Genomic DNA, 23,590 nt, shown 5'->3' on the forward strand with positions numbered 1-23,590 from the left:
TTTGCACATTTATTCTGCTGTGTTTAATTGTCCAAGTAAAGTGGATGTGACTCCATGAAAAGACGCCGCTGAATTCTGTGGTTTTGGTGCTTTTTTTTTCTCTGGAGGTTTCTATGTGGAGCTGAAAAAAAACAGGAAAAAGCTTCTCTGTACAATAAAAACACTAAAAAACGCAGATTCACATCTGAACCAAAAACACATTAAATAATGGAGAAAAGGCAGAAAAAATGCAGCAAAACTGGAAAGATCAGAGGAGATAGTTATTGTGTAGTTTGGTGCAGACACAAAAAACACCGGATTTATACAACATGTGAACACGGATTTATAGGCACAAATAAGCAACATGTCGTATAGTGACATAGAAATATAAGAACATTCTGGCTGCTATGACTATTAACGAACAGTCCGGGGCATCTGCTGAATGACCCTGACTGCCAAATGGGTGTGGCTAGGGGCGTGGTCAAAATTTGTCCCTCTTTCCTTTCTTCAAAAGTTGGGAGGTATGCGCTCCGTACACCTCGTACACACACGGCTCCGCCCCGTACACACACGGCTCCGCCCCGTACACATACGGCTCCGCTCCATACACCTCGTACACACACGGCTCCGCTCCATACACCTCGTACACACACGGCTCCGCTCCATACACCTCGTACACACACGGCTCCGCTCCATACACCTCGTACACATACGGCTCCGCTCCATACACCTCGTACACACACGGCTCTGCTCCATACACCTCGTACACACACGGCTCCGCCCCGTACACACACGGCTCCGCCCCGTACACATACGGCTCCGCTCCATACACCTCGTACACACACGGCTCCGCTCCATACACCTCGTACACACACGGCTCCGCTCCATACACCTCGTACACACACGGCTCCGCTCCATACACCTCGTACACACACGGCTCCGCTCCATACACCTCGTACACATACGGCTCCGCTCCATACACCTCGTACACACACGGCTCTGCTCCATACACCTCGTACACACACGGCTCCGCCCCGTACACACACGGCTCCGCCCCGTACACACACGGCTCCGCCCTGTACACACACGGCTCCGCTCCATACACCTCGTACACACACGGCTCCGCTCCGTCCATGTCGTACACACACGGCTCTGCTCCGTACACCTCGTACACACACGGCTCCTCTCCGTACATGTCGTACACACACGGCTCCGCTCCGTACACCTCGTACACACACGGCTCCGCCCCGTACACCTCGTACACACACGGCTCCGCTCCGTACACCTCGTACACACACGGCTCCGCTCTGTACACCTCGTACACACATGGCTCTGCTCCGTACACCTCGTACACACACGGCTCGCTCCGTACATGTCGTACACACACGGCTCCGCCCCGTACACCTCGTACACACACGGCTCCGCAACGTACACGTCGTACACACTTGGCTCTGCTACATCCACACTGTAAACCCCTCCTGACCCCACACATAACCTCCCCTCATCCAGCACCATGACACCCAGCACAGCAGAGTCCTGCATACACTGAGGAGCTGATCATGTGACCCCTGACTCCTCCCCTCCATGTGACATCATCACAGGTCCTGGAAGCACAGAGCAGCCATATATCTAGTGTGCGGCTCTGCAGGTGGAGGTGTGTGGAGATTCCCCATTACTGGGCTCAGGCTCCATACACATTAGATGCTGGGGGAGAACAATCGCTCTATAGAAGGGAATTCTCCTGATTGCCCCGTGAAGGATGGATATGGACAGGGACAAGATGGCGGAGAGGATATTACACCTCACCCTAGAGATCCTCTTCCGGCTTACTGGAGAGGTGAGAGATTCTGATGACGTCACATTACATCATTCTTATCTATGGGAATAACAGATGGACAGAACTGGAGAGGTGAGGACTCTGGAAATGTCTGGAGTGAGATTTCTTACTGTGTCTCTCCATAACCAGGATTACACAGTAGTGAAGAAGACCTCTAGTGAGCGCTGTCAGGCCCCTGTGTCTGAGGGATGGGGAAGACCCCTGAGCCCAATCACGGGGCCTCCACCTCACCCCCCGATACATGAGGACATCAATGACCAGAAGATCCTAGAACTCACCTACAAGATGATTGAGCTGCTGACTGGAGAGGTGACACTGCTGGGAATGCTGGGACATTATACAGTAACGCTATGAAGGGATCGGGGGTGACGGTATCATTGTATGTGTCAGGTTCCTATAAGGTGTCAGGACGTCACCGTCTATTTCTCCATGGAGGAGTGGGAGTATTTAGAAGGACACAAAGATCTGTACAAGGACGTCATGATGGAGGATCCCCAGCCCCTCACATCACCAGGTAATAGACAGGACTAAATACACACGGCCTATAATTATCTGTATGTAAGGAATGAATTCAGTCCCTGTATGTGTCTCCTCCAGGTCTATCCAGTAAGAGGACAACACCAGAGAGATGTCCCCGTCCTCTTCTCCCACAGGACTGTAAACAAGAAGATCCCGATGTTCCTCAGGATCATCAGGTAGATGGAGAGAAGGTGCCATGAAATCCCCCTATGATGTGTAGACGGCTGTGAAGGTCTTGTGCTCAGTCTTGTTTTATCCACCAGTATTATATGTGTTATACTTGTGTAATGAGAGCGGTGGAGATGGCAGGATTAGAGCTGATCATAGATGGGACTTCTCCATCTGTCTGTGACTTTTACAATATTTGTTTCAGGGGGAAGATCTGCCACATATTAATACTACAGAGACATATGTGAGGGGTGATGAGCGGAGTAAAGAGGAGATTCCTACAGATAACCGCCCAGGTGAGTAGTGACCACTAAATGCAGAGAAGTCACAGATTCTTCTCATTCAGCAGCTGCTACAATGTGGGACTAAGAGGAAGGAACAAAACTTATTATCCTAAGAATAAGGTGTTTAGCTTGCTTTACACGGTACGATCTATCGTGCAATTTCACGATCGATCGTACCCGCCCCCATCGTTTGTGCGTCACGGGCAATTAGTTGCCCGTGGCGTACAAAGTCGTTAACCCCCTGTCACACGCACTTACCTGCTGTGCGACGTCGCTGAGGGTGGCGAAAATCCTCTTCCTGAAGGGGGAGGGACGTTCGGCGTCACAGCGACGTCACACAGCGGCCGGCCAATAGAAGCGGAGGACGTAAACATCCCGCCCACCTCCTTCCTTCCGCATAGCTGGTGGGTGCCGCGGGACGGAGGTAAGCTGCTGTTCATCGTCCCCGGGGTGTCACACGGAGCGGCGTGTGCTACTCCGGGAACGATGAGCAACCGGCGCCATTTTAATTAAACGAGATTATGAAACCGAGCGACGAGTACACAACTCACGATTTGTGAGCGATACTGCGTCGCTCGGAAGTGTCACACAACCCGATGTCGCAAGCAATGCCGGATGTGCGTCACAAAAACCGTGACCCCCCGACGATCCATCGCACGATAGATCGTCTCGTGTAAAGCACCCTTTAGAGGTTTCCCGTACATCCTAGACACGGGGAATATGCAGATTATAGTGCAATGAATACATCACATAAAATGATGCGTTTAGCAGTTCTATACCCCGATATGGAATTAATATGAAAAAAGTACAAACTATTGCAAAATGAGCACCTACGGTATTGTCACAGGGGTACCATGACGGAGAGTGATCCCTCTTATTTCTAGTGTCAGGAGATCACAGTGCAGGGCTTCATACACATTTGCTCAGGTTACTACTGCTGGCTGTGCAGATTCTCCTTTATCCAGCACTGCCAGAGTTACGGTAGAGTCACACTGTCGTATGACTTGAGAAAAATCTCACATTGCACTCGGCCCCATGTTAGACAATGCTGCAGCTCAGATCTACGAGTTTTCCCTCAGCCCTAATTGGACTGAGGAAAAAATCGCAGCATTCTGCAATTGTCTGCGAGTCTCGAATCATTCTCACCCATACATTGTCTATGGATGCAAGAGAAACATCAGACTGTACTCGGATGTTATCCAAGTGCAGTGCAATATACACACAGACTGACAATGGAAGAGATGGAGAGATTAACCCCTCCCCCGCAGCTGTGATCTCGTCAAGGTTGGGAATTTAGGGAAAACCCGCAAATTGGGTTCTTTAGAGTCACAAAGACGGAGTCCAAATCAATCTGCGCAGACGTGTCTCTATTCGGGAGAAGCTCAATGGTCTTCTGATCCGTATATTGTAAAATACACACAGTTATTCAGTTCAACATTGTCCCTGATTGGTTAAATATATCCAGCATTGTTCATACAGTATCATAGGTCATCAGCCTGTTTCTTGCTTCCTAATACCAGCTCAAACCAGCTTCTAAATACTTCTTTGTTAACTCTAATTGCTGAGCAAGAACAAGGAGTCAAACCTCCCTCACATTCCACATCTCACATGGTGAGAACGAACTGATTACAGATTCTCTTCTAAATAGCTCTTTGTTCATTGTTCATTCTGGCTTCGTTATCTCCGTTAACACCTTACTGTACACACATCTTGGAATCATATTATGGCGATTGTCATATAGACACACAGATAATTATGCAACAACCTCTATATTTTGATTATTTACATAAACAGATCATCTTATTACATTGGACAAACAACCTGTAGCCCAGGCCTACCCTCACAATCTGACTGCAAGATTGGATCACAGCCACATGCCACTCTGCTCATGTTCGTAAGAACCTGAGCCAAGGTACATTAGCATATCGCATCCGTTGCTCTCGCATCACATGCCATACACCAGTGTGACCCCAACCTTAAGTAAATCCTCTAGTGCGTGAAACTCTGAATGAAAGGTATGGGCAACTGTTCTCTCTTGCTAATTAGCCTTGCTATAAAGACTTCACTCCTAGTCCTGGTAAATCGCTGGTCATAGTTTCTGCTATACTTGCCTCTAAAGGAAACCTGTGAGCTGAAGGCCAGGAAGCCATTCAGAGAACATTTGCAGTGTATACTGTAGTTGTTTTCCCTTCCTTAGTCCTCCCTTCCCCCCCCCCCCCCCCCCCTCCGTTCCTCATTATTACCTCTTGTTGTTTGGAGTGCTTTGTATGATTGCAGCTTATTTTACCCGTCTGTCTGTCTCATCCTATCTGTTTTTTTTAATCTAGAGCTGAACTAACGTTTCTGCTATCCTACATTATTCAGGGCTAAGCCCAGGGAAAGACAGGGATAGGCATGTGATTGGCGACGGGGTGAAAGAACCCGTATAGGGATGTTGGAGGCAGGGATCAGCCTTAAGTGAGTTTAGGAGGTAACCCTGCTCGCCTTTCCCTTGAGCAAGGGCCCACCGTTGTAAAGTGTACCCTGTGTGTTGCGGCACTCTCCGGGGATTCGCGTATACCTAGTCGAACCCCGGTAGCCACTGTGTGACATTATCACCATCCAGGACCATTTTTTGAGGGTCAACCATGGACCACATAGCTGCTTTAGCCGAACAGCTGCAGAGTCTGTCTATAGAGGTGGCAGATCTGCGTTCGGTTATGTTGCAGGTCCCCTCTCAGAACCGGGGTTTTATAGCCACCGCTCTCGGGCCTTTCCTACCTGAACCTATTTCTGGATATGTTCACTGGTGGACGGTAGAAGTTTGTGGTTTTTAGGGAGGCCTGTAAACTTTACTTTAGGCTAGGCCACACTCCTCAGGTACTGAAAAGTAGCGGGTGGGGATAATTATCTCACTCCTACAGGGGGATCCTCGGTCCTCAGTCACTCCAGACAGTTCAGGTTTTTTTTTTTTTTTTTTCATGCTTTGGGGCTCAGTTATGATGATCCTGTGCGGGTTGCCCTGGCTGAATTTAAACTACGTCATGGTGACCGGGCAGCTGAGGAATTTTTTTCCAAGTTCCGAAGATCGTCCACGGACACCCGTTAGAATGATCCCACGCTCTGGAGCCATTTCTGTCAGAGCCTCTCTGAGAAAGTTAAAGACACGCTAGTCTTGTATGAGACTCCTGGTGCCCTGGAGGCCGCCATGACCCTGGCTATCCATGTTGACCATCATCTCCATAAAAGGTCAAAGGAGATACAATTACCTATCAGTGTCAGGAACAGCCAGGGAGACTCACATAGACATCCCACCGCTGCCACCCATTTGTCAGGAACAGCTGCTCTCTAGCTTTCTTGTCATGCCAATTATGGATTTTCTGGACAATAAGTAAATGAGGCTGCTGCTCTGGTATTATGCCTAATATTGAAGGTCTCACAGTGAGGGTAATGTGTACTGTATATACAGTTAGGTCCAGAAATATTTGGACAGTGACACAATTTTCGCGAGTTGGGCTCTGCATGCCACCACATTGGATTTGAAATGAAATCTCTACAACAGAATTCAAGTGCAGATTGTAACGTTTAATTTGAAGGTTTGAACAAAAATATCTGATAGAAATTGTAGGAATTGTACACATTTCTTTACAAACACTCCACATTTCAGGAGGTCAAAAGTAATTGGACAAATAAACCAAACCCAAACAAAATATTTTTATTTTCAATATTTTGTTGCGAATCCTTTGGAGGCAATCACTGCCTTAAGTCTGGAACCCATGGACATCACCAAACGCTGGGTTTCCTCCTTCTTAATGCTTTGCCAGGCCTTTACAGCCGCAGCCTTCAGGTCTTGCTTGTTTGTGGGTCTTTCCGTCTTAAGTCTGGATTTGAGCAAGTGAAATGCATGCTCAATTGGGTTAAGATCTGGTGATTGACTTGGCCATTGCAGAATGTTCCACTTTTTTGCACTCATGAACTCCTGGGTAGCTTTGGCTGTATGCTTGGGGTCATTGTCCATCTGTACTATGAAGCGCCGTCCGATCAACTTTGCGGCATTAGGCTGAATCTGGGCTGAAAGTATATCCCGGTACACTTCAGAATTCATCCGGCTACTCTTGTCTGCTGTTTTATTCGGGGGTGACGACCTTTCCATATGATTTTTCTAATTGCTACTTCTATTTTCCGTATGTCGTTATGCTTTAGCAGCATTGGGATGGTTTGTAAGGGATGTAGTAGTTTTGAGATACTCCTCATCTTCATTAGGTGTATCCTCCCCAGGAGACTAAGAGGTAGGTTCTGCCATCTCTCCAGCTCTGTGATTATTTTAGTTATTACCGGGGGGAAATTCAAATTATACACCCAATCTATTTTCCGCCCCATTTTTATACCCAAGTATTTTATGCTTTTTTTTCGCTAAGGGGATATTGCACACTTTTTCACCTCTGTTTTTCTGTTCATCTCTTTCCCTAAGATAAAGTACCTCGCACTTCGCTTTATTTAACACAAACCCAGAAAAAGTACCAAACTCCTCCAACAAGTCTAGTACCCTCGGCAAGTCTCTCTCCATTTCGGCCATAAAAAGTATAATGTCATCTGCAAAGTATGCAGCTTTTAGAGTTTTCCTCCCTTTCTTAATTCCTTTGTATGGTCCATGTTGTTCTAGTAACCGTGCCAATGGTTCCAACGCCAGGTCAAAGAGTAGAGGAGATAATGGGCACCCTTGGCGTGTCCCCTTTTGCAATGAGAAACCGCTCGACAAGTGGCCCGGTATTTGCACTCTCGCCAGCGGGTTGGTGTAAATCGCTCTTATATAGGCTCTGAACTGACCTTCCAAGCCCACCTTGTCCAATACTTTTTCCAACCAGCCCCACTGCACATTGTCGAACGCCTTCTCCGCATCCAGAGTCACCACCGCCGGCTTCCCTCTCTCCTCCACATCCTTGCCTACGGCGTCGATCACCAACAGCGTCCGCCTGATATTTGTAACTGCTCTTCCCCCTTTAATGAAACCAACCTGCGCCGGAGCTACTATTGCTGGCTGGACTTCTGCTAGTCGATTTGCCATAATTTTGGAAATTATTTTTATATCTTGGTTGATGAGGGAAATTGGCCTATATGATGCTGGGTTTTCCGGATTTTTCTCGTCTTTTGATCTGAGGTTAATATGTGCTAGATTTGACCCCTCTATTAGATTACCACCCTGTAATAAATCATTATACCATTTTGTGAGGATTGGGGTTATCTGCTGGGCCATGGCTTTATAAAAGTCCCCTGTATACCCGTCTGGACCCGGAGATTTCCCTGACGGCAAAGACTTAATGGCCACCTGGACCTCTCCTTCTGTGACAAGTCTATTTAAATCACCATACGCTTTCCTGGCGATTTCAACCCTTTTAACATTCCATAAGACGACCTTCATATTATGTGATTGGTATTTCTGGGCTACTTATGCATCTGGTATTCCCTTTGGTGGGGGAATGTCCCCTGCGGTTTCTTATTTGTCTATATTCGTGCTACTGTGTGATTCACCCTTTTAACCCCTCCCATTGACAATATACCCCAAAATCTACTACAACTATCAATAATATCACGAACTTTAACATTGCAAACTAATACCAATGTGTCTTAGTACTCCCTTTTTTCTGGCTTTGCATCCTACCTCTCTACACCCCCCCCCCCGACCTTGTGTAACGTGGTTAGGCAAGGCGAAGGAGAGACAAAAAAAAGGGGGAGGGAAATCCCTCCATCCCTCTTCTCTCCTCCTCTCTCCCATCAAAAAGTCCAAAAAATGTGAACCCCCTCTCACGTGTCCTTGCGTTTTTCTTCTCCACCGCTTCTATCCACCGAGTCCATGTTAGCCGATCTCATCTCGTTGGTTTGCACTTCTCCACCTGCTTGCTCTCTTTTTGGCTGGTGTCACCCTTTTGGAATGTCTTAGGAGGTCTTTGCCTTTGCGTCTTTGGCGATAAACTGTTGAGGCTTTGGTCGGTCTCCATCCTCCGAAGCTTGTTCTTTTCCTCTGGGTTGGTCTGGCGATGATCTTTTTGCCTGCCGTTCCTCACTTTAATTCTCTAAGAGAGAGTCTATGTAGAGCTCCGCAGCTTTAGGGTCCTGGAAGTTTTTTGTTGTGCCATCCGTGCACCATATTTTCAAGGTGGCCGGGTAGATCAGTTGAAATTGCACCTGGTTCCTATATAATTTGGTGCAGCTCGCACTGAACATTCTGCGTCGCTTAGTAACCTCCACTGAGAAGTCATTAAAAAGGACAATTTTGTAATCCTGGAACATCAGGGGTTCTTTGCGTTTCCGAAATGCTCTTATTATGTCCTCTTTATCTTTAAAGTCTAGGTATTTTGCAATAGCTTGTCTCGGCTTCTGGGGCCCAGCTTTATCTGCGTTTTTTCTCGGCGGTCCCACTCTATGCGCTTTTTACACTCTTCTCTTAGGTTCCAGACGCAGGGCGGACGGAAGGTCATCCTCAAAGATTCTTTGCAGCTGCCTTTGCTGTATTGTTTCTGGGAGACCCACTATCCGCAAGTTGTTCCTGCGGAATATATTTTCCAGGTCTTCTATCCGATCCAGCAGGATGTGCACGTTCTTTTCTAAGAGATCTACATCTCTACTCCTTTGCTCAACCTCATCCTCCAGTCTGCTCACACGGCATTCTGCTTCATCCAGTCTGGCACCTTGTTGCCCAACCTCATCTTGAATTGCTGACGCTATGATCGGGGCTATTTCTGCCTTTTAAATATTTTGCAACCTCCTGGGCCATGTCTTTATAATTTATTACTACAGGTCCAGTTGAAGAAACTCATGTTTGTTTTTGTATGCCATGTGCTACTCCATGTCCTTCACTCTCTCCACTTTTACTTTCGTTTTAACAGTCCTGCATAGGCAGTGTGTCAGGAGCTGCAGCACTGTTTGTCATGGTCTGCAGCCTCCTGCTCTGTCTCTACACTCCTTTCCATGCCTGGATCTACATTTTTATCGTGTGGTTCTTCCTGCCCCAGGATTTGTGCTGTGCCGTGCTCCAGGTCTCCTTCATCTCCCATGCCTCCTCTGTGGCCCTCCATTACATCGGTGCACCTCACCTTTTTGTCATGCAGAGTGGGATCTCTCACAGCAGCTTCTCTTTTCTCCTGTCTCCTGCGGTGTGCATCAGGAGCTGCCTGCAAGCCTGACCGCCGACAGCCCTCTGCCATCTTTGAAGTTTCCCGTGTCGCCGGCTCTGTTATCTCACTCTGCGCTCTCACGCCGCTCCGGAGGACGTACCGCTCCATCGCTTGGCCGGTAAGCTGATCAGCTGTTCCAGTGCCCTATCTATGTGGGGGATTCTCGGTATTTGCTGTGTGAGGGGTGATTTTCGATCAGGGTACTGCGGCGCTCCTCACTTTCACTCCTCTTCAGCCAGCGCAGGAACAGGAAGTCTCTGCACATACATTTTTGAAGGATGTCCAGTTCTATTTAATTTCGCTGTTGTGCCAAATTTAAGCCACTTTTTGATGACCATGTTCACTGTGATCCATAGTTTTTGCTCCATGGTTTATATAATGGCTTAGAAATTGTTTTACACTCTTCTCCTGACTGATAACTTTCAACAATTAAATCCCTTTGCTGTGTTGTAAACTGTTTATCAACCATGGCTTTTACTGTAAAATGCAACAAAGAAAAGTGCGCATGTACAGGAGCGGCTTCGGTGTGGATGACACAAGATGCGTCATTCACACGGAGCTGGGAAGGAAGACGGTGATGGAAGAAAGAGAGGAGGCGCCAGACCTGGACCAGCGACATTCAGTGGACCGCACCGCCCCTCAGGTGAGTATAATAAAAGGTATTTTACGTTATACAGAGCGGCCTGGGCACTCATATACAGCATTTTAGACTACTTTATATATGAGCTTACTAGTGTTGTCCACAGTTTATAGGGGGGAAACCTGGTGACAGGTTCCCTGTAAGCCACTTTTTGATCACCATTTTCACAGTGCTCCATGATTTATACTCCAGGGGTTATCGAATGACTTGGAAATTGTTTAGCACTATTTTTTTTCTAATTGATAACTTTCAACAATGAGATCCCTTTGCTGTGTTGTCAGATGTTTGTGGACCGTGGCTTTTACTGTAAAATGCAACAAAAAAAATGTCAGGAATATCTTCCTGGAACAGCATTGACTTGCATTAGGTTCTATATTCATGACAAATATCGGAATAGTTCTTTTGAATGTGTTACAAATAATCCGAACCCGAATAGTTGATATTCGCCCATCACAAATGAATAAAACAACTGCGGCTATCATGCAGGTCCTCTACTGCCAGAGGTCCACAAAATATCTAATCCAAGGTAATGTTGTTTAAAGATTATCGTAAAGTTATAATATTTAGATCAATTCGGGAAATGCCTAAATAACCCAATTGTTCCCACTACATTATGTTCCTCAACATTGATCAGGAGGCCAGTATGTTACCTATTATTTCACCTTCTATAAACATTCACTTAGTGGAACTTATGGACGTACTTAGTGGATTTACTTCTAACTTCTTAGAAATGGTCCTGTGGCCTTATACAGGGGTTATTAATTTCTTACTATGCTTCCAGCTTTTACTTAATGGGCCATTAGAATAGTTAGTTTTTATATAGAAGTTGGAGCAAAATTTAGGTTCACTTGCTACCGGGACTTGGGGAAGTATGTGATTAAGGAAATAAATTATATATAAGAGAAGCATTACTCACCAGTCACAGACCCTGCTGCTTCGGTGCTAATCTCTGACCTTTTTGTACTTGACTGCAGTCATAATGTACCATATACAACATGTGAGCGCTGCAGCCCATCACTGTCCTCACAGTATACGTAATGCAATGGTCATGTGTGATATTGGGCTCATCATCACAGTAGCCAACTAGAGTAAGTTTGGAGAAGAGCTCTAAAGTGGTAGCCCTGAAGTGGCAATGGATTCAACAAGTAAGAAATCCTTACTATTAATGACATTCTCCCTTAACCCATTCTTCTTTTTTTTTGACAACTCAAGAAAACCGTTTTACAAATTAATTTTCAATTCAAGTTTTACCTTTTCTACAAAGTCAGAGCTTCTTCATACATAATCGTACTGCTCCTCCGTTCTGCAGTAAAATGCATGAGGCTGTCAGGGATTGTGCCGGACAAACACCCCTAAGGCCCTGTGCCCACGAGAAAATTTGTATCTGCAAAATTTCTGCAGGTATTTCCGCAGATTCATGCAGCAGCTCCCCGGAATCCGCAGCTATCAGTTATTGCGGATTTCAGGCGGAATTGTTGCGGTAAACCTGTAGAAAACGTGCGGAATTCGAGTGTTATTCCAGCGAATTTCCCCCCCTGTGTCTACATAGTAGAAAGGCAGGAAATCCGCAGGAAAATCCACATGAATTGACATGCAGTTCTTTGCGGCTGCGGGAAATCCGTAGCATTTTCCGCAAGTGCAAATTCCACAGCATTGAAACAGCACTCCCCAAATCCCTTAGGATAACAGGGGGAGTGTTTGTACTTTGGCAAACCTGTGGATTTATCTGGAAAATCTAGAAAATCCGTATGTTTTCCGCTGCAAAATCCGCAGGTATTTTCTCCCGTAGGCACAGGACCTAATAGTACTGACTGACAGACTCATTTGTGATTCTCCACTGAGGGTCTTACTGCAAAATAGTGGTGACCGACACTCTGAGACATGAACCTAGAAAGATGCAGAATTCAACATTAAATTGGGAAACTGCTAGAGCCGATCCTGGTGGCCTGATATCATTATCTAGTGGTCCTTGCTCTGTGGTCTTCGCTTAGAATGTGAACTGTTTTTGTCCGAATTTTGCAACGTGACTTACAATTTTAATGGACATTTCATATAGTTAAAAAGTTTTTTGATGCTTCTGTTATTGAAAAAGTAATAAAAGTGTTATTCTTGGCAGGTGACTGTATTAAGAAATCAGAGGGACTTCCGACATCTTCAAACTTTCAATCCTATGGTCTTTCTGTGCCACAAGACACAAATGAACATTGCGATATCCCAACAGTATCCTCAGTGCTTCACAGCAAAGATCTATCATCTGATCCTATTAAACAGGTTCTATCTTATGATTCATCACAGGACATTAAGGAAAATATAAGTCACAGAAGGGATGTTAGAGCTACCATAGGAAAAAAGACATTTTCATGTTCGGAGTGTGAGAAATATTTTGCAAAAAACTCAAAACTTGTTAGACATCAGAGAATTCATACAGGAGAAAAGCCATTTTCACGTTCAGACTGTGGGAAGTGTTATAACCAGAAATCTAATCTTATTATACATCAGGAAAGTCACATAGGTGAGAAATCATTTTCATGTTCAGAATGTGGGAAATATTTTGGAAAGAAATCACATCTTCTTATACATCAGAGAATTCACTCAGGGGAGAAGCCATTTTCATGTTCAGAATGTGGGAAGTGTTTTGGATATAAATCAACTTTTGTTAAACATCAGAGAAGTCATACAGGGGAGAAGCCATTTTCATGTTCAGAATGTGGGAAATTTTTTACACCTAAATCAAATCTTGTTAAGCATCAGAGAACTCACACAGGGGAGAAGCCATTTTTATGTTCAGAATGTGGGAAATGTTTTGGAAAGAAATCGCATCTTCTTATACATCACAGAACTCACACAGGGGAGAAGCCATATTCATGTCTAAAATGTAGGATATGTTTTTCAAAGAAATCAAATCTTGTTACACATCAGAGAACTCACACAGGGGAAAAGCCATATTTATGTCTAGAATGTGGAATATGTTTTTCAAAGAAAACAACTCTTGATACACATCAGAGTACTCATACAGGGGAGAAGCCATTTTCATGTTCAGAATGTGGGAAATGTTTTAATCAGACATCAATTCTTATTAAACATCAGAGAAGTCACACAGGGGAGAAGTCATTTTCATGTTCAGAGTGTGGGAAATGTTTTAGTCAGAAATCAAATCATGTTACACATCAGAGATCTCACACAGGGGAGAAGCCATTTTCATGTTCAGAATGTGGGAAATGTTTTAGTCAGAAATCAAGTCTTGTTAAACATCAGAGAACTTGCATAGGGAAGAAGACCTTTTCATGTACATAACGTGGGAAAAGTTGTGTCTCTAGATCACATTTGGTTAGTCATCAAAAGGTTACATAGGGAATAAAGCCAATCTATGCTGAGATTGTGTGAAATGCTTTTATTTCAAAACTCAACTCATGGTTAAACATTAAAGAGCTCACGTATCAAAAAGTTTCCACTTAAATCTGAACACTCTCCATTGACTTCTTTTCTTTTTAATCCCAGAATGCCAGACGGTATGCAGGGTACAGCGACTAAAACATGGTTTGACAGGAAACTCTTTTGCTTTGCTGACATAGACGCACGTTCCAGAGTCCTTCTCCCCTACGCCACCATGTCTGCTAGATTTAATCTCCCTGGCAATTCCCAATATCGGTATTTACAAATTAGACTCCTGATGCACTCCCTTTTTACCTCCTTAGAAGTCTCTATCCCTACAATTTTTGAGAGATTATGCAGAGCTGGGGTCTCTACTAAAGGCCTCATCTCAGATATATACCGTATTTTAATTACCCCCTGCCCAGAAGATAAGCCAGATCATACATATATGAGGAAATGGGAATATTTCCGTGGTGAGACCATTCCCTTGGGTATGTGGAAACGGATCTGGGATACTGCCTCTAAGACATCTTCATGCTATGTATATAAGGAAAATCAGTATGAATTACTCATGTATTGGTATCACACCCCATCACTACTACATAAACTAAACCCAGCTATACCTGACAATTGTTGGAGGTGTGGAGCTACAGGAGTAGACATACCGCACATATTCTGGGTATGCCCCATTATCCAGTGCTTCTGGAGGTTGGTGCAATCCCTTATATATAAAGTAACTGGCCTTCGGGTTCCCCTGGATCCTAAATTCTATATATTAAATATACCACTTGTTCAACTGGGGAAAAGAGTGAAGCGGTTATTGTTACATATAACTACAGCAGCTAGATGTCTGATTGCCTGTAACTGGGGATCGGCCCATCCACCCTCACTTACAGATCTCCATTCTCGGATCCAAGATGTGAGAAAGATGGAGTATCTATCTGCCCTGTCAAATAACACGGTAGATCATGTTGAGAACGTTTGGTCACTTTGGGACACCTATTGGGCCAATAAAGAATAATAGTAAGGTATGGTTTTGATGGAAGCCTGATATATCCACCACTTCATCCCCCCCCTCCCCCCTCTTATATCTCCTTGTCTAGTATTGTTTTGTTTGTCTTTTCACATTCCCTGTTTTTAATTGTATTAGCGATAGTATGATATGTACACTGATTCTCGGTTTACAGTTATTGCTCCTATGCTTGTGAGACATATCTATGCATTCATGTACTTTTTCCATGTCTGTTTAAAAAAATGTAATAAAACATTCAGTTATAAAAAAAAAAAAGAGCTCACGTAGGTGAGATGACATTTTCATAACCAAATGTGGAAAATGTTTTCATTTTAAAATAAAATTCTAATAACTTGTGTAAGAACATTTTTTAAATAAAAAAACATCAGAGAAGTCACACATGCAAGACATCATATTCATGTGGGAAACGTTTTTGTGTAAACCACATTTGGTTAAACATACAAAAAAAGTTGTGTTAAACATTAAAGAGCTGTCATAGGTGAACATTTTCATACCCAGAAAGTAGAAAACTGCTTGTTTTTTTCTTTGTGTTTTTATAGCATTTCTACTCCGTTGCCTTTTTGAGGTGGGTACTGAAAGCAATAATAGTAGAATCATGTATAATGCTCACCAATATCAAATAGAATAAGTCTGAGCAGATAGTATAACTAATTGTGTGAAGACGAGGCAAAATTTAACTTTTAATAATTCCTAATTAAAATACTTTCACACACAACATAAATGGTTGCATAGCAACCAATTATAAAAAGACAAATACAGTAAAACTCACAAAATACAAATTTCTCACTCTATATACAGTGTTTATAGGACAAAAATAGAAGAAAGACTGACGTGATGCAGATCTCTCACTGTATACAATGGTGTTCTTACACAAATGGAACATCAATTGTAAACCAACCGATGTTAACAAAAACATGTACACAAAAGATTGATATGAGTAATCAAAGAACCACACTGTATGAAACACCCTCCAGTGATAATTAAACGTTCACCAATACATACTGATATGGTTACAACTAAACACAGAGGTGATATAGTGAAAAGAAAAAATGTGTTGCCCAATAGAGGGGGGGGGGTTAAAACATCTGCCTCACCTTACCCCCCCCCAGTGGCAACAATCTGACCTTAGATGCTCCTAGACCTCCCGACGCATTTCATAATTGGCTTAATCATCAGGGGAATTTGGCCAGGAAAGCAGAAACTTAAGACTCATACGGACCTCCACCATAGTATGTCCGGGCATAATATAGCACTATCTATGGTGGAGGTCATATGAATCTTAAGTTTCTGCTTTCCTGGCTAAATTCCCCTGATGATTAAGCCAATTATGAAACGCGTTGAGAGGTTCACTTAGAACCTCAGTGTTTACTTGTAATTGTAACCATATCAGTATGTATTAGTGAACGTTTAATTATCACTGGAGGGTGTTTCATACAGTGTGGTTCTTTCATTACTCATATCAATCTTTTGTGTACATGTTTTTGTGGACATTGGTTGGTTTACAATTGATGTTCCATTTGTGTAAGAACACCATTGTATACAGTGAGAGATCTGCATCACATCAGTCTTTCTACTATTTTTGTCTTATAAACACTGTATATACAGTGAGAGATTTGTATTTTGTTGGCACTGAAAGCAGTTTTGGTAAAACATCTGGGCTGGTCTGGTTTATTTAGACTTCATAAACCGCTCAGGATAATAAACCAAAAACAGCATAAAGAAAAACGTCCATACAATAGTGCAGGTTTGCCTTCTCAGGTTAATGTGCAACTCGTAGTCCTCAACAAAGACAAACAAAAGACAAACAACACTGAAGGTCTGCACACCTCCACATGCAGACCCTGAATCAGACAACTGGTTCCTTTTTACCTGCTGTACCCATAGGCACATAACGAGGGCACTCTGGGCTACCGTCCTAGGCTCCCAATGATCATATTGCCCTCATTATAATGTTTTTCCCTCACCCTATGACGGCACCACGAGAGAGGATCCGCCCATCCAGGACAGGAAACCTTCAGGTTAAAAAGGGGCGGTCCTCTCGCCGCCTCACTTTGGTTTCCTGTCCTGGACGGATACCTCAGGATGCGGCCCTGGAGGGCTGTGGATCTACTAGCAAATCTTACCCGGTCCCGTCGGGCGGTTCTGGCAGCGGCACGGGCCCTGCCTCGTCCCGTTCGGGTGCCTGGAGGCGCCATGGCGGAGCCCCGGGGGTTGCGTCCATGAGCGGGTGCTGCGCATCGGGCGGCAGGTAAGTGCAGCAGCCTGCCGGTCCTTCCTGGCGGCGGGGCTGCTCGCGGCCGCGTGTGCTGCACACCGCCACCATCTTGAAGGCATGTCTTGAGTGCGGGCGTTGCGCATGCGCGGCGGCCGCACCGACCATGCGCTGACGTCAGAACCCGGAAGTGGCTCCGGAGGCGCGAGGGGGCACGTACTCCAGTGCTCCAGCGCTGGGTTTAAAAACGGAGCTCTGAGCTGGGGGACCGTGCGCCAGTCCTCCTACATTACGGAGGTGTTTTTGGCCATTGTAATAGGGCCTTAGGAATATGGACAAGGAGGGGCACCGTGAGGAGGACCGACACTTGGTGCGTGAGTCCTCCTCCCCTCCTGCTGGCAAGAAGGTGAAACCACCGGAGCGTCGCAGGAGCGACTCTGGCTCTGATGCCAGCTTATCCAGCAAGTGTGGCACCCGGGCCACTAAACAGACCCGGGATGCATCTGACGGCAAAGGCGCATCCAGAGGGAAGACTTTGATGAAAGCTCCTTCCCCAGAACCGGTACCGACCTTTAATCTCCTTGTGGGTGAGTGATCTTCGGACATGTGTACCTGTGGTTCATTATTTTTCCTGGTGTTGTGTCTCCCCTCCGTCCCTGTCATGCGTAGGTTAAAACAACGCGGAAGTATACTGCCAAAACAAATAACAGGGAATGCGCCCTCTGTACCTGGCAACTGACTCCGTCCTGGTCCAAACGGCTCTGCAAAGACTGTATCCAATGAAGAAAAAACAAAAAGCCAGCACCAAATGTGCACTTCAGCACTAAACATTCCAAACTGTACTTATTATAAAAATTTTGAGATTTTTGGCAAAAAATTGCAATTTCTTGAGCTGCTTCGCCACGTCACGGCAAATCTCATTTGAAGCAGTCCTACACTAAAATATTTTTATAAAATGTGCCAGACGGCCTCACATATGAATAGTAGAACTGCTCTCAGCAGCACTCACCTGGTCTATTTCAATCCCGTACCCATGACTGAGTCATGGCTGTGGGCGGGACAGGTCCAAGCAAATGCTGCATGAAGTAAATAGCCTATGGACAAAGCCTGATGACTTAATGTGAACAGTCACCAACCGCCAAAATCTAGACAGATGGAATACATCCCAAATTGGGGTGCATAGCCAGGTGGAGGTCAACCACCGACCAATTCAATGAAGAAAAAACAAAAAGCCAGCACCAAATGTGCACTTCAGCACTAAACATTCCAAACTGTACTTATTATAAAAATTTTGAGATTTTTGGCAAAAAATTGCAATTTCTTGAGCTGCTTCGCCACGTCACGGCAAATCTCATTTGAAGCAGTCCTACACTAAAATAGGAGCAGTTCTACTATTCATATGTGAGGCCGTATGGCACATTTTATAAAAATATTTTAGTGTAGGACTGCTTCAAATGAGATTTGCCGTGACGTGGCGAAGCAGCTCAAGAAATTGCAATTTTTTGCCAAAAATCTCAAAATTTTTAAAATAAGTACAGTTTGGAATGTTTAGTGCTGTAGTGCACATTTGGTGCTGCTTTTTGTTTTGTCTTCATTGAATTGGTCGGTGGTTGACCTCCACCTTGCTTTGCCCCCCAATTTGGGATGTATTCCATCTGTCTAGATTTTGGCGGTTGGTGACTGTTCACATTAAGTCATCAGGCTTTGTCCACAGGCTATTTACTTCATGCAGCATTTGCTTGGACCTGTCCCGCCCACAGCCATGACTCAGTCATGGGTACGGGATTGAAATAGACCAGGTGAGTGCTGCTAGGAGCAGTTCTACTATTCATATGTGAGGCCGTATGGCACATTTTATAAAAATATTTTAGTGTAGGACTGCTTCAAATGAGATTTGCCGTGACGTGGCGAAGCAGCTCAAGAAATTGCAATTTTTTGCCAAAAATCTCAAAATTTTTAAAATAAGTACAGTTTGGAATGTTTAGTGCTGTAGTGCACATTTGGTGCTGCTTTTTGTTTTGTCTTCATTGAATTGGTCGGTGGTTGACCTCCACCTTGCTTTGCACCCCAATTTGGGATGTATTCCATCTGTCTAGATTTTGGCGGTTGGTGACTGTTCACATTAAGTCATCAGGCTTTGTCCACAGGCTATTTACTTCATGCAGCATTTGCTTGGACCTGTCCCGCCCACAGCCATGACTCAGTCATGGGTACGGGATTGAAATAGACCAGGTGAGTGCTGCTAGGAGCAGTTCTACTATTCATATGTGAGGCCGTATGGCACATTTTATAAAAATATTTTAGTGTAGGACTGCTTCAAATGAGATTTGCCGTGACGTGGCGAAGCAGCTCAAGAAATTGCAATTTTTTGCCAAAAATCTCAAAATTTTTAAAATAAGTACAGTTTGGAATGTTTAGTGCTGTAGTGCACATTTGGTGCTGCTTTTTGTTTTGTCTTCATTGAATTGGTCGGTGGTTGACCTCCACCTTGCTTTGCACCCCAATTTGGGATGTATTCCATCTGTCTAGATTTTGGCGGTTGGTGACTGTTCACATTAAGTCATCAGGCTTTGTCCACAGGCTATTTACTTCATGCAGCATTTGCTTGGACCTGTCCCGCCCACAGCCATGACTCAGTCATGGGTACGGGATTGAAATAGACCAGGTGAGTGCTGCTAGGAGCAGTTCTACTATTCATATGTGAGGCCGTATGGCACATTTTATAAAAATATTTTAGTGTAGGACTGCTTCAAATGAGATTTGCCGTGACGTGGCGAAGCAGCTCAAGAAATTGCAATTTTTTGCCAAAAATCTCAAAATTTTTAAAATAAGTACAGTTTGGAATGTTTAGTGCTGTAGTGCACATTTGGTGCTGCTTTTTGTTTTGTCTTCATTGAATTGGTCGGTGGTTGACCTCCACCTTGCTTTGCACCCCAATTTGGGATGTATTCCATCTGTCTAGATTTTGGCGGTTGGTGACTGTTCACATTAAGTCATCAGGCTTTGTCCACAGGCTATTTACTTCATGCAGCATTTGCTTGGACCTGTCCCGCCCACAGCCATGACTCAGTCATGGGTACGGGATTGAAATAGACCAGGTGAGTGCTGCTAGGAGCAGTTCTACTATTCATATGTGAGGCCGTATGGCACATTTTATAAAAATATTTTAGTGTAGGACTGCTTCAAATGAGATTTGCCGTGACGTGGCGAAGCAGCTCAAGAAATTGCAATTTTTTGCCAAAAATCTCAAAAAAAAATTTTTAAAATAAGTACAGTTTGGAATGTTTAGTGCTGTAGTGCACATTTGGTGCTGCTTTTTGTTTTGTCTTCATTGAATTGGTCGGTGGTTGACCTCCACCTTGCTTTGCACCCCAATTTGGGATGTATTCCATCTGTCTAGATTTTGGCGGTTGGTGACTGTTCACATTAAGTCATCAGGCTTTGTCCACAGGCTATTTACTTCATGCAGCATTTGCTTGGACCTGTCCCGCCCACAGCCATGACTCAGTCATGGGTACGGGATTGAAATAGACCAGGTGAGTGCTGCTAGGAGCAGTTCTACTATTCATATGTGAGGCCGTATGGCACATTTTATAAAAATATTTTAGTGTAGGACTGCTTCAAATGAGATTTGCCGTGACGTGGCGAAGCAGCTCAAGAAATTGCAATTTTTTGCCAAAAATCTCAAAATTTTTAAAATAAGTACAGTTTGGAATGTTTAGTGCTGTAGTGCACATTTGGTGCTGCTTTTTGTTTTGTCTTCATTGAATTGGTCGGTGGTTGACCTCCACCTTGCTTTGCACCCCAATTTGGGATGTATTCCATCTGTCTAGATTTTGGCGGTTGGTGACTGTTCACATTAAGTCATCAGGCTTTGTCCACAGGCTATTTACTTCATGCAGCATTTGCTTGGACCTGTCCCGCCCACAGCCATGACTCAGTCATGGGTACGGGATTGAAATAGACCAGGTGAGTGCTGCTAGGAGCAGTTCTACTATTCATATGTGAGGCCGTATGGCACATTTTATAAAAATATTTTAGTGTAGGACTGCTTCAAATGAGATTTGCCGTGACGTGGCGAAGCAGCTCAAGAAATTGCAATTTTTTGCCAAAAATCTCAAAATTTTTAAAATAAGTACAGTTTGGAATGTTTAGTGCTGTAGTGCACATTTGGTGCTGCTTTTTGTTTTGTCTTCATTGAATTGGTCGGTGGTTGACCTCCACCTTGCTTTGCACCCCAATTTGGGATGTATTCCATCTGTCTAGATTTTGGCGGTTGGTGACTGTTCACATTAAGTCATCAGGCTTTGTCCACAGGCTATTTACTTCATGCAGCATTTGCTTGGACCTGTCCCGCCCACAGCCATGACTCAGTCATGGGTACGGGATTGAAATAGACCAGGTGAGTGCTGCTAGGAGCAGTTCTACTATTCATATGTGAGGCCGTATGGCACATTTTATAAAAATATTTTAGTGTAGGACTGCTTCAAATGAGATTTGCCGTGACGTGGCGAAGCAGCTCAAGAAATTGCAATTTTTTGCCAAAAATCTCAAAATTTTTAAAATAAGTACAGTTTGGAATGTTTAGTGCTGTAGTGCACATTTGGTGCTGCTTTTTGTTTTGTCTTCATTGAATTGGTCGGTGGTTGACCTCCACCTTGCTTTGCACCCCAATTTGGGATGTATTCCATCTGTCTAGATTTTGGCGGTTGGTGACTGTTCACATTAAGTCATCAGGCTTTGTCCACAGGCTATTTACTTCATGCAGCATTTGCTTGGACCTGTCCCGCCCACAGCCATGACTCAGTCATGGGTACGGGATTGAAATAGACCAGGTGAGTGCTGCTAGGAGCAGTTCTACTATTCATATGTGAGGCCGTATGGCACATTTTATAAAAATATTTTAGTGTAGGACTGCTTCAAATGAGATTTGCCGTGACGTGGCGAAGCAGCTCAAGAAATTGCAATTTTTTGCCAAAAATCTCAAAATTTTTAAAATAAGTACAGTTTGGAATGTTTAGTGCTGTAGTGCACATTTGGTGCTGCTTTTTGTTTTGTCTTCATTGAATTGGTCGGTGGTTGACCTCCACCTTGCTTTGCACCCCAATTTGGGATGTATTCCATCTGTCTAGATTTTGGCGGTTGGTGACTGTTCACATTAAGTCATCAGGCTTTGTCCACAGGCTATTTACTTCATGCAGCATTTGCTTGGACCTGTCCCGCCCACAGCCATGACTCAGTCATGGGTACGGGATTGAAATAGACCAGGTGAGTGCTGCTAGGAGCAGTTCTACTATTCATATGTGAGGCCGTATGGCACATTTTATAAAAATATTTTAGTGTAGGACTGCTTCAAATGAGATTTGCCGTGACGTGGCGAAGCAGCTCAAGAAATTGCAATTTTTTGCCAAAAATCTCAAAATTTTTAAAATAAGTACAGTTTGGAATGTTTAGTGCTGTAGTGCACATTTGGTGCTGCTTTTTGTTTTGTCTTCATTGAATTGGTCGGTGGTTGACCTCCACCTTGCTTTGCACCCCAATTTGGGATGTATTCCATCTGTCTAGATTTTGGCGGTTGGTGACTGTTCACATTAAGTCATCAGGCTTTGTCCACAGGCTATTTACTTCATGCAGCATTTGCTTGGACCTGTCCCGCCCACAGCCATGACTCAGTCATGGGTACGGGATTGAAATAGACCAGGTGAGTGCTGCTAGGAGCAGTTCTACTATTCATATGTGAGGCCGTATGGCACATTTTATAAAAATATTTTAGTGTAGGACTGCTTCAAATGAGATTTGCCGTGACGTGGCGAAGCAGCTCAAGAAATTGCAATTTTTTGCCAAAAATCTCAAAATTTTTAAAATAAGTACAGTTTGGAATGTTTAGTGCTGTAGTGCACATTTGGTGCTGCTTTTTGTTTTGTCTTCATTGAATTGGTCGGTGGTTGACCTCCACCTTGCTTTGCACCCCAATTTGGGATGTATTCCATCTGTCTAGATTTTGGCGGTTGGTGACTGTTCACATTAAGTCATCAGGCTTTGTCCACAGGCTATTTACTTCATGCAGCATTTGCTTGGACCTGTCCCGCCCACAGCCATGACTCAGTCATGGGTACGGGATTGAAATAGACCAGGTGAGTGCTGCTAGGAGCAGTTCTACTATTCATATGTGAGGCCGTATGGCACATTTTATAAAAATATTTTAGTGTAGGACTGCTTCAAATGAGATTTGCCGTGACGTGGCGAAGCAGCTCAAGAAATTGCAATTTTTTGCCAAAAATCTCAAAATTTTTAAAATAAGTACAGTTTGGAATGTTTAGTGCTGTAGTGCACATTTGGTGCTGCTTTTTGTTTTGTCTTCATTGAATTGGTCGGTGGTTGACCTCCACCTTGCT

The 23,590-nt window shown here is 44.3% G+C and overlaps 1 protein-coding gene across 1 annotated transcript in view; it reads left to right on the forward strand.

The window, feature by feature from the left end:
* Positions 1–15,191, forward strand: part of LOC142312328 (uncharacterized) — a 133,792-nt gene extending 118,601 nt beyond the window's left edge. The window contains exons 2-5 of the mRNA XM_075351259.1: positions 2,207–2,330; positions 2,414–2,511; positions 2,709–2,799; positions 12,695–15,191. Coding sequence (XP_075207374.1) covers positions 2,207–2,330; positions 2,414–2,511; positions 2,709–2,799; positions 12,695–13,872 — 1,491 coding nt within the window. The 3' untranslated portion in view covers positions 13,873–15,191. The remainder of the gene's footprint in view (positions 1–2,206; positions 2,331–2,413; positions 2,512–2,708; positions 2,800–12,694) is intronic.
* The last annotated feature ends 8,399 nt before the right edge of the window (positions 15,192–23,590 follow it).

This window comes from Anomaloglossus baeobatrachus, chromosome 5 (assembly GCF_048569485.1).
Source record: "Anomaloglossus baeobatrachus isolate aAnoBae1 chromosome 5, aAnoBae1.hap1, whole genome shotgun sequence".
Lineage (NCBI taxonomy): Eukaryota > Metazoa > Chordata > Amphibia > Anura > Aromobatidae > Anomaloglossus > Anomaloglossus baeobatrachus.